Source organism: Notechis scutatus, chromosome 3 (genome assembly GCF_049901735.1).
Source record: "Notechis scutatus isolate UNSWTSFEM ecotype Mainland chromosome 3, rNotScu1.2, whole genome shotgun sequence".
Lineage (NCBI taxonomy): Eukaryota > Metazoa > Chordata > Lepidosauria > Squamata > Elapidae > Notechis > Notechis scutatus.
The window spans coordinates 158,970,148-158,983,464 of NC_142011.1; the positions used below are offsets into that span (position 1 = coordinate 158,970,148).

The 13,317-nt window shown below is 35.0% G+C and overlaps 1 protein-coding gene across 21 annotated transcripts in view; it reads right to left on the reverse strand.

The window, feature by feature from the left end:
- Positions 1-334: 334 nt before the first annotated feature.
- The window catches only part of PTPRM (protein tyrosine phosphatase receptor type M), a 483,430-nt gene continuing 470,447 nt past the window's right edge, over positions 335-13,317 (reverse strand). For 11 of the 21 annotated variants that reach the window (XM_087961547.1, XM_087961544.1, XM_087961550.1 and 8 more), the window contains 4 exons: positions 9,675-9,802; positions 8,507-8,683; positions 2,001-2,136; positions 335-1,116 (listed from right to left, as the gene is read on the reverse strand). In XM_087961547.1, the coding sequence (XP_087817673.1) occupies positions 1,063-1,116; positions 2,001-2,136; positions 8,507-8,683; positions 9,675-9,802 (495 nt within the window). In that variant the 3' untranslated portion in view covers positions 335-1,062. The remainder of the gene's footprint in view (positions 1,117-2,000; positions 2,137-8,506; positions 8,684-9,674; positions 9,803-13,317) is intronic. The other 10 variants (XM_087961551.1, XM_026671911.2, XM_087961546.1 and 7 more) reach the window with 1 other exon arrangement.

Consider the following 13,317-nt stretch of genomic DNA (forward strand, 5'->3'; position numbering starts at 1 on the left):
TTCTTAGTTTCAAATCAACTAGCACTATCAAGTTCTGTAACTGGAGAGGACAGGTTTGGGAGATTCGTGTATGCAAAGAATTTGCTCTAATGCTGAGCTATAAACATAAATAATCAGAAATTCTATTTAGTGTATGCTATATTGAATAGAAAATTTGGAAACCTTTAGCTTTTCCTGAAGGCAAATGTAGGCCATAAGATGCTATATATTAAATGAGATTTTATAAAATATGTACTTATTTATTAAGCTGAAAATCCAGACAGGATAAACAAATGTTTACAATATTATACAATAAGCGTTTCCAAGATTTAATAAAAATGATTGTCAGTCATTGTGCTTCACAAAAGATTTCTTTTTAATGAATAAATAATTTGATGAAATAAAAAATATTTACAATATAAACAAACGGGAAAAGCTTTGGATATAGTAATCTGATCCTCCTGTATTTTTTCTATTTTCTTAATGGTTGTATATCAAATCACTTCTGAAACAATACAAGCTGGACAGAAAATTGAAGTCAGCAAGATTAATGTGGTCTGTGGGCGTAGCTTTTAGTTCAATTCAAGCTACGTGTGCTTTGTTTATTAGGTGCAAATACAATACAAATATAACTAAAATACAGTATCAAAATGCTAGGCAGCATTCTCCACAGAACAAAAATGTACACTAGTCTTTTAACAATAACAAGGATCACTGGCAACAAAAAAAAAAAAAAGTACAACAGAAAGGTACAAACATCGTCATTAAGAATAAAATTGTGCTCTTGGATTGATCAGATGACTAGGCAGGTATAGTAGGCTCTTCGATGGGTTTGCATGATAGTGGTGTCCAATCCCAGAGCGTGTTGGTGTGGGACTGTGACTCAAGCAACAGCCATACTGTAGGAAATGGGCAGTGCAAGCGTTTTGGAAAGACTCTCTTGGGCTCTTAAAAAGAGCCAATACAAAGCAATTAAAGTGTAACATCGAGAAGTTCTCATCTCCATACACACAGATATCATGAAGCAACTTGCTTGGACTGTGCTAGTGAAACATTTTGCCTCCCCCAATTTTACTTGCAGTATCAGCCAGAATTCAAGTACTCCAAAGCCACTTCATAACAGAATTTATATTGATCCTGAAGAGCCAAAACAAGAAAAGGGAGGAAGTTAGTTGTAGGAAGGAGTTAAAAGAAAATCAAGTAATATAAAGAATTAATTACAAATATTTAATGAAAAAGATTTCTCTGTAGATTTCTTTTGAATTTATTAGACAGAGCCACTGGGACTCAACCTGGAAAACACGTGTGCATTATTATTATTTTGGTATTATATGAAGAGACTTTTTAGTAAACTCTCAAATGATGCGAGTGGAATTTCTTCATGACTAAAGGACAAAACTTCTTCTTATAGTAATGATGAACAAAATAGACTGTATCCTGACATACTGAATTGTCATGTAAGCTTGTGCATACTTGCACATACATAAAACACCAATGGCCTTTCAGCCTTTCTACATTTCAAGTAGTTTCACAAAGTATAACACAAGGAAATAATTGCTCCTGGCCCTTTGTTTCTGAACTCTTTTAATCTTTCTGCAAGATAGAAGAACCCTAATTAAATGCAATACACTAAATGTCAAACTGAAATTCACAGCCTTGATAAATATTAGGAGATTAAGCTATTTATAAAATATATAATTTGAAAACCTGACACTTCATTTTACATGACTATTATTTCTGCCGTACAAAGTCTGTTCTCCTTTTGGAATTGCCCTGCCAGAAAAGAAAATTAATAAGGGTGTTCTGTTTAAAGTTGTTACATTTGCACAAAAAGTCTAACATACCTTGAACAAGACTCAAGAAGTAGCATCAAAATACTTTTATAAGTCAAGTGATTTCATTATCCCCTTTAGGAAATGACAGGCTTGCTTTTATGAACAGTACTCCACATAAATCACAAAAATGTCACTATGCCTTATGAGAACAGGAATAATTTTCTACTTAATTTAAAGAACTCCTACCAGAAGGTCCACCATATTCGGCTTATTATTCCTCAGAGTCTTCACAGCATGGAATACATCAACGGCCCTCTGGTGTTGTAGCATTTCACAAACAATACTGATTGCACAAAACGTCCCACTGCGGCCACCACCATTTCTGTAAGAAAAACAGCAAAATGACTTGATTATTTTTGTTATTACAGTACCTAAGGATTTTTTTCACCTTTTCACCTAAGTTTATTTTATTTCATTATACAACCAATGAGTGTTCATATTGTCTAAATAGTCCATCCACAAACTGGATTTGCTGTACAATAATAGGCTAAGCAGAATAAATATATACTGTTCCTGATGTGTCTAGCTATAGCCTTTGGGATCCTAGAATTCTCATCTTCCCAGCATTTAGGCTCAAGCACAAAATTACTTACTTACTTAATTAATTAATGTTAAGCTAAGTTAAAAATTATATTAGGAATCATGTTAACAATACAACTTGAGTTGAACCAATGCACTGGTGATGTAAAGATATATAATTTGTTTAATTTGTATTCTACCTGTCATTCAAGAGCTCAAAGCAATATATGCAGTACTCCCTCTTCTTATTTTTCTCTACCAAACAACCCTTTCAAGTGGTCTGGACTGAGAGAGATTGATTGGCTTAAAGTCTCCAACTGATCTTCCATGGGTGAGAATGGATTAACATCTTCATCTTTACAATCTCAAAATGCCTCATAGCAATTAAGGATTAAGTTAAAATTAAGTAAACAGTTTGGTTTTGGTGTCCTGGAATATATAAAATTGACAACTGTGGCCTGTTCAAAAACACATATTAAAATAAACCAAACATTCAAAGTTGAATGTTTGTGTTGATATTGAAATCTGCAATAATTTATCCATTTGCTGCTGAGGTTTTTTGAGAGCTCCCCATTTTTATTACATTATTTATTAAATGTTACTAATCAGAAAGAATTATTTCAGAAAAATACCCTGTTTTCTAAACCTAGTGGAACTATTATGATTATTTGGTCAAACCTGGCCAAGATGACACCTGCTTAGACATCCAGACTATTGAAAGACCCTCTTACAAGAAGCTATCTTATAGCTTTTAAAGGACTTTCATATACTGTTGTGAAAATGATAATGAGCTTGAAATCAGGACCATATTATAACTTTCCTATAGCAATTGTGAGTGGTATCAATTTGTTTTTATATGCACTTTAAATGACTGATGACCTTTTAAAAGTTTATGTTCTTTATGGCAGCTAAAAAGACCAAAGGGTACTTTTAAACTTCTTTCTCCCATTCAAGATCTGATGGAAAAACATATTTCTATGATCAAACTGTGAGAAAGAACGGACAACAATTTGCAACAAATGCCAAAAAATAATAAAAAAGCTTTTTCAATATGGAACAAGAAGAAAGTCAATAAAATGATCAGACCACTAATGGGAAGACATGGCAAGAAGACAAAGGGCAACTGCTTAATTCCTTCTTTGTATCTGTTTTCACGCAAGATAAAAAAACAAAAACACAACCTATCAAAAGCAGTACTGTGGGAGATAGAACAGAAATGCAGATCAAAATAGATAAGAAATTGGTAGTAGAACACTTATCCATTTTAGACAAGTTCAAATCATCAGGAGCATCTGATTTATGTCCCAGGCTACTGAAGGAACCACAGATGTGATCTTGGAATCACTAGAATAAATCTTTCAGAGCTTTTGGAGCCCAGGGGAACTATCAGAGGATGATAAAAAGTTGATGTGATTCCAAGCTTAAAGAAGGGGGGGAGGGAAGTAGATCCAGGAAACTAAAGACCAATCAGCCTGGGAAAACCTTGGAAAAAATAATCAAGCAGTGGCTTTATAAGCACCTAGAAATGAACAAGGTGATCACTTAAGCCAGGATGGGTTTGTTAAAAACAGATCATACCAGGCAAACCTTATTGACAACCTTAACGTAAGAATTTTTAATTTTGGTGATTGTACAGTTTTTTTCTCCTTCTGTTGCTAATGTACCTAAAAAGGTTTTAGATACATTAGCGACAGAAGGAGCAAAAACTGTATAGATGGATTCAAAGTTGGCTAACAAGTTGCATTCAGCATGTAGTCCTCAGTGTATTATGACTACATGGAAAGAAGCACACAGTGGAGTGTCTCAAGGTTCTGTCTTGAGCCTAGTGCTCATCAACATCTTCGTAAGTTATCTAGATGAGAGATAGATGGAGGACTTAAAATATTTGCGGTCAACAAGAAGCTAGGAGGAATTGTCAGCACTTTGGAAGATAGATGCAAAATTCAGAAGGATCTTGACAACTTGAACATTGGGCCCTTTATCTGTATCCTTAGATATATATATATATATATATATATGAATATATATTCATATCTATCTTAAAATTGAACAGCACTCCCTCAACAGAGAGGGAGAGATACAACAGCAACTATCTCCTGTTTACAATGCAGTCCTTACAATGGTCCCAAGAAAGTTCCACACTCATTTATCCTCTAATTCAGAGGATTCAGAGGATACAGATAAACCACCAAGTGGCTTCAACAACTCTCTGAAAGAGACGAATCTTCAGAATGCTAATGACCAGATTACTGCAAAGAATATAAATCCTTCCATTCCCCACCAGTTTTATATATACTAATAATGTATACTATAGATATACTATAGAGAAACTGTATTTATACCAAGAATATCAGAACCCAAAGCAGTTTATTGCAAAAATGTGTTGCCTGAGTTTAGATGCATGATTAAATTCAGCATTTATAATGATTTATCTTTGGTTATTTTTAGTTTTCTAGAGATTCGTTCTCATTCTAGAAACCCTGTTATTTCTACAGCTATTCTAATCAGCATCTTTTATACGGCACTTCATTGAAAATAATAAACCTTAATAATTACCAGAGTGCAGACTAGTTAGCTTGCAACTCTTTAAAGACAACATTCACAAATGGTTGATTTTCAAAGGAACTACAATATGGCACATCTGTCACATCCAGACAGCATGAAAAGAATGCTCCCTGCTGCCAAAATATTGTGCCATTCTTTCAGCATCTAATTAAACTAAAGTCATTTAAAAGGATTATGTTGGAGGTTTTTTCCCCCCTTCCTATACTACCTCAAAGTGCCATGCACGTGTGCACACGAGAGGTAGTACAACCATTTAATATCATGAGTAATCAAGAGAGATAATATCAATTTGCATTTGAAAAAAAACCTCCCAGATGTGATCTCAAAGCATTAATGAGCTAAACCTCCCAAAATAAAATATTATAATTTTTATTCAACAGGTGAGAAAACTAGAAAACAGCTTGATAAAGCTACTGGACCATGATCAGCTGAAAAGAGGGGTAATTTAAACAAAATCTAGGTAGTAGCTAAAAGAAGCTTATATTTCAATCAGAAAGACTATAGTCTGGCTGTATGTACAGTATATGAATGTGAAAGAGAGAGAAACACAAAGTGAAGAAATACATAAATTAACATATATTACAATTGCAATAACGCTTAGACTTATATACTGCTTTACAGTGCTTTCTAAGCTGTTTACAGAGTCAGCATATTGCTCCCAACAATCTGGGTCCTCATTTTACCCACCTCAGAAGGACGGAAGGCTGAGTCTACCATGAGCCTGGTGAGATTCCAACTGCCAAATTGCAGGCAGCAGAAGTAGCCTGTAGTACTGCAGTCTAACCACTGCACCACCGTGGCTCATATCATGGTTTGACCACCATTTATTGAATAATCCATAATTGGTTAGGTTCTCACAATGATTACCCTCAGAAATCAAATGGGTGGCTTAACAAAACATACCAAACAAAACTAGCATTTATTCGGATTTATCTTACACTACAGTTAGGAAGAAATGAGGAAGGTATAAAGAAGAACAGTTGAAATATTGGTGCAGTTTAGCCATAGTCTGGTTGTCATGGGAAATGGTTTTATAAGTGGTGGTCCAAACTACACAATATATCAATATATAATTTCCCATTATGTGTCTATTTTTTTTTGTATCTAGGCATTTTTTTTGTGGGGGGGGGGGGCTCAATTCTTGATGACTGCAGGAAATTCTTTTAATGTTGGCCCCATCTATCCCTCTTATTATTTTCTTCTTCATCTCTCAGCTGGACAAATATAGTCATTTTTTCTAGTCCTTTATCCACTTCTATCACATCCCCAAAAGTAGATGAATTTCTCCTTGCCCAAAAGATTGTTTTAACTTTAATGGTTCTGAACTTTGTTGTCACAGAAATGTCCTTATCCTGTGTGATCTTGTCTGTTTGTCACAGCCTTTCTCCTTAAGATTGATCTCCTTCTCATTCCTCTAACCTACTTTCCCCCCTTTTTATTCTTAAGTCCAAGAAAAATCAATTTATCTATCACCTTTACTCATCTACAGTTAATCAGATGTCAGCTAAGCAATCTTGTTTGCATCTCTGACAATTAACTGTGTTGATGTCAATTTAGTGCTACCAAATTACATTGCAAGAACAAAAACTGGTATTTTTTCCAGCTGAAATTCCAATCCAATATTACCATCGATAGAAAAAGTGATGTTCTATCATCATAAAGAACATTGATTGTTTGATGCCTGTATGTTTTAGGTTCTCCATTCAGTACAGTATTCCCCACCCACCCCATTTTTCACCAAGGATTACCAACCCATTGCTTGCCTGACCACTAGATGGTAGCAAAGAGTTAGAGCTTTTGATTTGTCTTGGTTGCCATCTACCATAATCTTTCTATCTTCCTTTAATCTCATTTGTGCCTATTAGATCTCCTCCCTGATTACTTCTGAGCATTTCTAATTCCGCTGTAGGCTTTTCTATTATTTTTCTGAACAGAGAACATTTTATTTTTTATTGTTTTTCTCTTTTTGTTGACATTCTGAAATAAGGTATTTTTCTTTGTTCTTTCTTACAAGACCCAGAAGTCTCTATTCATGCTCTGAAAGCTTTTTGGATCTTTTCATCTTTGATATTTTTAGATTGTTTTTACTTCAATTTCACAATGTCTCATTTCTTTGTACAGCTCCTTAGACTCTCTAGTGCATAATTGATTCATTGTCTGAATCTGTTCCTTATACTGATCTTATATTCGTACTGCATACTGCCCACATCAAATCTTGTTAACCCAGTCAGTTTCATTCTCTTAGGTTTAGCCTATATATTTGACATCAATAAATCATGGTCTCTTCCACCAGGCTCAATTGATTGCACTTCTCATTCTTCCATTTCCTATTATGTTGTCAGTTTGATTGCAGTGTTATGCATCCAGTAATGTCCATATGTATGTTGCTTGAAACAGATTCGGAAATAAAGAATTCTCTTTGCAAAAGTTTATTATATTATTTTCTTTGAGATTACACTATTGCAATCCATATCTTCCTGAATGCCAATTATTTATTACTGGAATTCTATCTTTATCCACCTCTCATGGATGGTTTAATTGTACTTTGCAGAAAATTGATCCTATGATTCTAGTGGTCCCTTCCGATCTCACGATATTATCAACCTTCCACCCAGAAGTAATATTCAGCAGGTTCTGACCAGTTCTGGAGAACCAGTAGTGGAAATTTTGAGTAGTTCAGAGAACCAGTAGCGGAAATTTTGAGTAGTTTGGAATACCACCTCTGACTGGCCCCGCCCCCATTTATTCTCTGCCTCCTGAGTCCCAGCTGATCGGCTGGATCTTCTTTTGTTGCCCTGCACAGGAGAATGGAGCTGGAAAGCAGGTTACTGGGGTGGGGAGAGAATGGGGAGTTTACAGTATCCTTCCCCTGGAGTGGGTAGGAATGGAGATTTTGCAGTATCCATCCCCTGGAGTGGGGTGGGAATGGAGATTTTACAATATCCTTCCCCTGTCACACCCACCAAGCCACGCCCACCAAGCCACATCATGCCCACCAAGCCACACCCACAGAACTGGTAGTAAAAAAATTTGAATCCCTCCACTGTTTCTACCAATCCTTCTGAGTCTCCCTTCCCATGCAGTACAGGTAGTATACAATGTGATGCAGCAGGAAGAAGATGGGATGAAACAGTGGCAGAAATGGCGTCTTCTTCCTTGCAAAGGAGCATGGTGAAATCCACCATTTTGCATCAAGCAATGTTAATACTGTTGCCTTTGGGAAACATATAAAAAGAGCAGAAAGACCACAATCCTCTCTGATTTAGTTCTGTGTGGCAGTACTCAGAGATTTATTACCTGTATTGAACAATTATTGACAAACAGATTGTCTATGAGTTTGTTAAATTGCTTTGGGCTATAAATTAGAAACTCTCCAGCCTGAATATTGCTTTTGCAATTATTTTACTAGGTAAGTTTGGGGTAAACTATCTGCTCTCTAACTCTTCTCCCAGCCAAATCCTATAAACCCCATCTGTACTGTGGACAATTACAGCTCTGACTTTACAAAGCTGTAGTATTTGAATTAGATTAAAATCTAATTCAAATTCTAAACAACAGCTTCAGAAGAGTCCCTGATATTGATCACCTTAAGAGTTTTATTCACTCACAAGCAATGGACAACTGTACGGCCTTCTCCTCCATTGTATTCTTCCTGCCACTTGTCCACTTGACGTATGAGTTTCAAAAAAGACCGTTTCGATACGGGTGTGTCTCTGTACATAGGCCAACCCAGGAACTGAAATTGCTGCACCATTCGGTAGCCATCCTGGGGCTGTGGGGACCCAACCAACAGGTGAAGAAAAAAAGACAGCATTATTTATTCTGAGTTCAAATAATACATGCATTACAACCTTACATTGTTATAGAATATTGCTCCTTACAATGTTCTAAAGAAATTTACATTTCAAAGTTATGACTTTGAATCTCAGATTTAAGATGATGATATTTTAAACAGCTGAAAATACAGATATGCTGAAGTGAAACCATGGTACCAGCTGCAAGAGCCAAATATATGATTAATATTACGGCAATCACAGACTACCAAGCTGAAATTTGCAATATAATTCCAACAGTGTTGCTCTTTTAATATGCTTGTCATTGTCAAATTTCTGAAATGAACTTTCATTCTGATGACTGATTGTTAACATGCTAAATACAGACCAATTTGTTCAGAATAACTCTTCCTTACTTGGCATCTTTGGAAAACTGTACTTATCTGTTGAAAATTTCTACTAATTTATAACAAAGGGAAGAAAAGAGAAAAAAAATGTTTTCCAATTTTTCAGTTCTATTGACAGATACTTGTGATTTGAAAAAAAAAAAGTCTTCAGGGTTATTGATTTGTTTACTCTGCAATTAATGTTCGAAAATGTTCAAAATATAAATGTATGTAACCTTAATTCTGTAGAATAAATAAATAACCTAGTAAAAGACCTGGCAAAGTTGCTCACTGAGTGTTCTTCATTCTTGTATGCTTTTATTAGGCAGTTTAACACTGATCAGATATGGTCTAGATTTTCTAAATTCATCCAAATACTGGCAATGCTTTTGTTCCAGCTGAAGCTTCTAGGCTGGTTCTAATTATAGAATATTATATAGTCTACATTGCAGATGGAATATTTTATGAACACAGTGGACTTTTTATATGGAACACTTCCATCAAATAATAAACATTAAAATAAATCATCAATTAAATTTGAATTCCCTAAAATGTGAACGCAAACTATATTTCTATCCCTCATAAGAAAAATAAGCAAATAAATAAATAAGATCCTTACTCTTGATGCATTATAAATTCGGAATATTCGACTGATTATATCTTCTTCTAAATCAGCAGAAACAAACTCTACTTGAATAGGACCATGTCGATGAACACCATTTTCAGGCCAATATTGTGGACATAACTGTAGAAGAAAGAGATTATTTCATGTGTAATTGTATTATTTAGGATACAATTAGGACAAACTCAAGTGTGATTTTTTAATGTGCCCATATGAGCTCCAAAGATCACAGAAAGTTGTACCTACACGAAAGGATGTCACTTCTTTTTAACTGTCTGAAAAATAAGATTATTTCCAAAGGTAAAAGGCAGGGGTGGAATACGACAGGGTTAACTACCGGTTCGGGATTTACGAGCTTCCCTGCACACTGAGAGCCGTGCACCTGTAAATCATTATCAGCACGCTGGGTGCAGAGAAGCAGCCTTTGAAACAGCCCTCTTTTTCTGCTTTTTTAACTGCAGTTGTGCCTCATTCGGCAGCTGAAGTTGAAAAATCAGGAAATAAAGATCAGGTAAGAGCCCGGGTCGGCAAAAACATCAGCAGACATAGAACCGGTTCTATGTCTGCTGCTCTTCAGAACTATAGGTTTTACAGAGGTGGACAGAACCAGTAGAAACCCACACCTGGTAAAAGGGTATAATGCTTGTATATAAGTTTATATATCGATGCAACTTTACAGTCCTTCAAGAAAAGACCAACATTTTAAAGGCTTATGCTGTTTAATATATTTTGCAATTATATTTTTTTAGAAAGAAAAATGCAGAAACGATTCTCAGCCTCTAAGAATATAATCTACTTTACTACATAGACTCCAATGAAATTTGTAGTACACTTCTTGTATATACAAATACGGAATACATACATTGCAGGATAAAACTTTTATAGAGGACACAGTGTATATAATTTTACTTTTATTTACTTATTAACAGACTTGTTTTAACAAAAACAGTTAGAAGATTATTTTGAAAGCTAAAATATAAATACATTGAATTTAATTATTAATAATTACAATTTAAGACTAAATAGAAAGAAGAACAATTATTTTCAAACTATTTCCAAACGTCTGATGGAACAGAACTTTCAATCTTTTTCAAATAAAGAACTGGGAAACACATGCAAGAAATTCTCTGTGGAAAATATTCTGCTTCTCTGGGGATATTAAAAAAAACAACCCTTCCTTTGCTTGTTATAATGGGTATGAAATACATCTGTTTTGCATTTCTCAAGGTAACATTTTTTTCTTTAATCTCAACACTACTGGATATCACCAAAACCTTAGTTGCCTTCCATATATATATATAATATATATCTCATTTTCCACTCTGATCATTTGTTCCAGCAGTATACTACATAGTGTAGTAATCACGGGGGATCAAAGAGATACTCTGGACCATTTAAATAGCAGATAATATTATGTAGGCTGAATCCTTCTTAATCCGTCCTGAATCTTCACTTTCCAATATTCCAGACATCAATTTACAAATGGTCTCAGGCAGACAGTTAAGGCCAAACAAAATAAAATAAACCCAGAGAACCACTGAAGGATTGCATTTGGCATTTAATTTATATCCTGCCTCTCTATTCATTTGGACATGCAAGACTAGCAATCAATATAATGAATGCTACAAAAATAAAAATGGAAAGAAGTTACTTTAAAAATCTTGCAAACAACAAGTAACAATTAAAAACTTGGTGAAAAATGTATATTGTGGATGATGCCCTGGAGTAAAAAAGAAGGTGCATTAACTGTATTTCCTGAAGAAGGCACTCCCCACCCTAGGACTAACAGGAAAATGCCCTCTATTTCATGCTGGACAGACTGGGAACATTTTCAGACTGTAATGCTTGAGAAGGTTTTGCATCAGAAGATGTAGACCTTAGCCATTTTGGCCTTTAAATGTCAGTAACAACATCTTAAATGCTGCCTAAGAAGCAATTAACAAGCCGCACACATCTTCTGGCATCAGCATAATGCAATTCGGATATTTTACATTGAATAGAAATGTAACTGATGCATTTTTCATCCACTACAATTTCTGGACACTCTTCAAAGGCATTGGCATATGAAACGCATTGGAATAATTAAAATTGACTTGCTCCAGGTAGGAACAACCCTTTTCTTAATTCAGAATATTTCTTGGCAAAATTTAGAAATCATGCACATGGAAGATACCTTGTAGTTTCTTTCATGTGCATGGTCTGCTAGTATCACCATACAGAAGTCATATTGGTATTTTAAAACATAATGCAAACTACGCACTTCTATTTTCAAGCTAGCAATAGCAAGAAAATGGAAAAGCCATCAAATGTAGGAAAAGAAGCTTTCACCTGCAAGAACATTTCTAAAAAGGATACTTGAAACGTAAAGTATTTAGATTTTAAACATTTTAGTACTATGCAAACTTTCTGAAAAGAATTGCTTGCATAATTTTATATACCTCAATCATGTCTCCACTTGTTTGCCTCCTTTGTAGATTAAAGAGTCCCAAATATCACAATCTTTCCTCATATGGAAACTGTTCTAGATGCTTCATAATCTTAGCTGCCCTTCCATGAACTTCTCCAGCTTTATTGTATCCCTTTTGAGGTGCGGTAGTCAGAACTAGACCAATATATTACGATATTGGCATCTCTAGTTTCAATTCCATTTCTTATTATCCCTACCTGCAATTAAGCCTTTTTTATAGTGGATGCAAGCTCTGTTGAGAAGTTCATTGAATTTATCCTTACTCCAAGATCTCGTTCTTTTATTTAACTCTGATTCCATTATTTTGTGTCAATAGTCAAAAAATTCGTCTCCAATGTGCATCACTATATACTTGCCCACATTGGACCATTTTGACACCTACTTCCCTAAAAGAATCCTTTGGAGCTCTTGACAGACTCTTATTGTTTTTACCAGTTTGAACAATTTAGTATCATCGGCAACAAAGCTGTTCCACTCATCACCCCTGATTCCAGGTCAATTATAAATATGTTAAAAAGTACTAGAAAGGAGCATCACATAGTATATGGAGCTTTATTCTAGCCCTATGCTGTTTTGCTTAATTCAGAAATGATTTGGCTGATGGATTAGAAAATGAGATTTTCACATTTTTGCATGACACAAAGCTAGGAGGTTAGCAAACACTTTGTAGGACTATTAAAATTCAAGAGGATACTGACAAGTTGAAACAATAGGCAGAAATCAGCAAGATGAAAGAACAAACATAAAGTCTTACATTTGAGTAGGAAAAACCAAAAGCATGATAATAGAACAGGAAGGGACATGCTGAACAAAACTACATGTGAAAATAATCCAGTCTCATAGTTGTTCATAAGCTACATATACACCAATAGCATTATGCACTGGCAAAAAAATAAGTTATCCTTCGCCGTAGCAACATAAGCAGAGTGTCAAGAAGAAATCATTGTTCTTCTCCAATGCTGCATTAGAATCACACCTTAACTATTGTGTCCTGTTTTAGGCATCATGTTTTTGAAAGGATGTTGATAAACTGGAGCACATCCAGAAGACAGTAATCAAAATGATAAGTGGCCTGGATGGAAAAATTACTAAGAAAGGTTGGAAGCACTGGGTTTGTTTAAGGAAGACTACAAGGAGACCCTGACAGCTGTTTTTAAAGGGCTGACATATA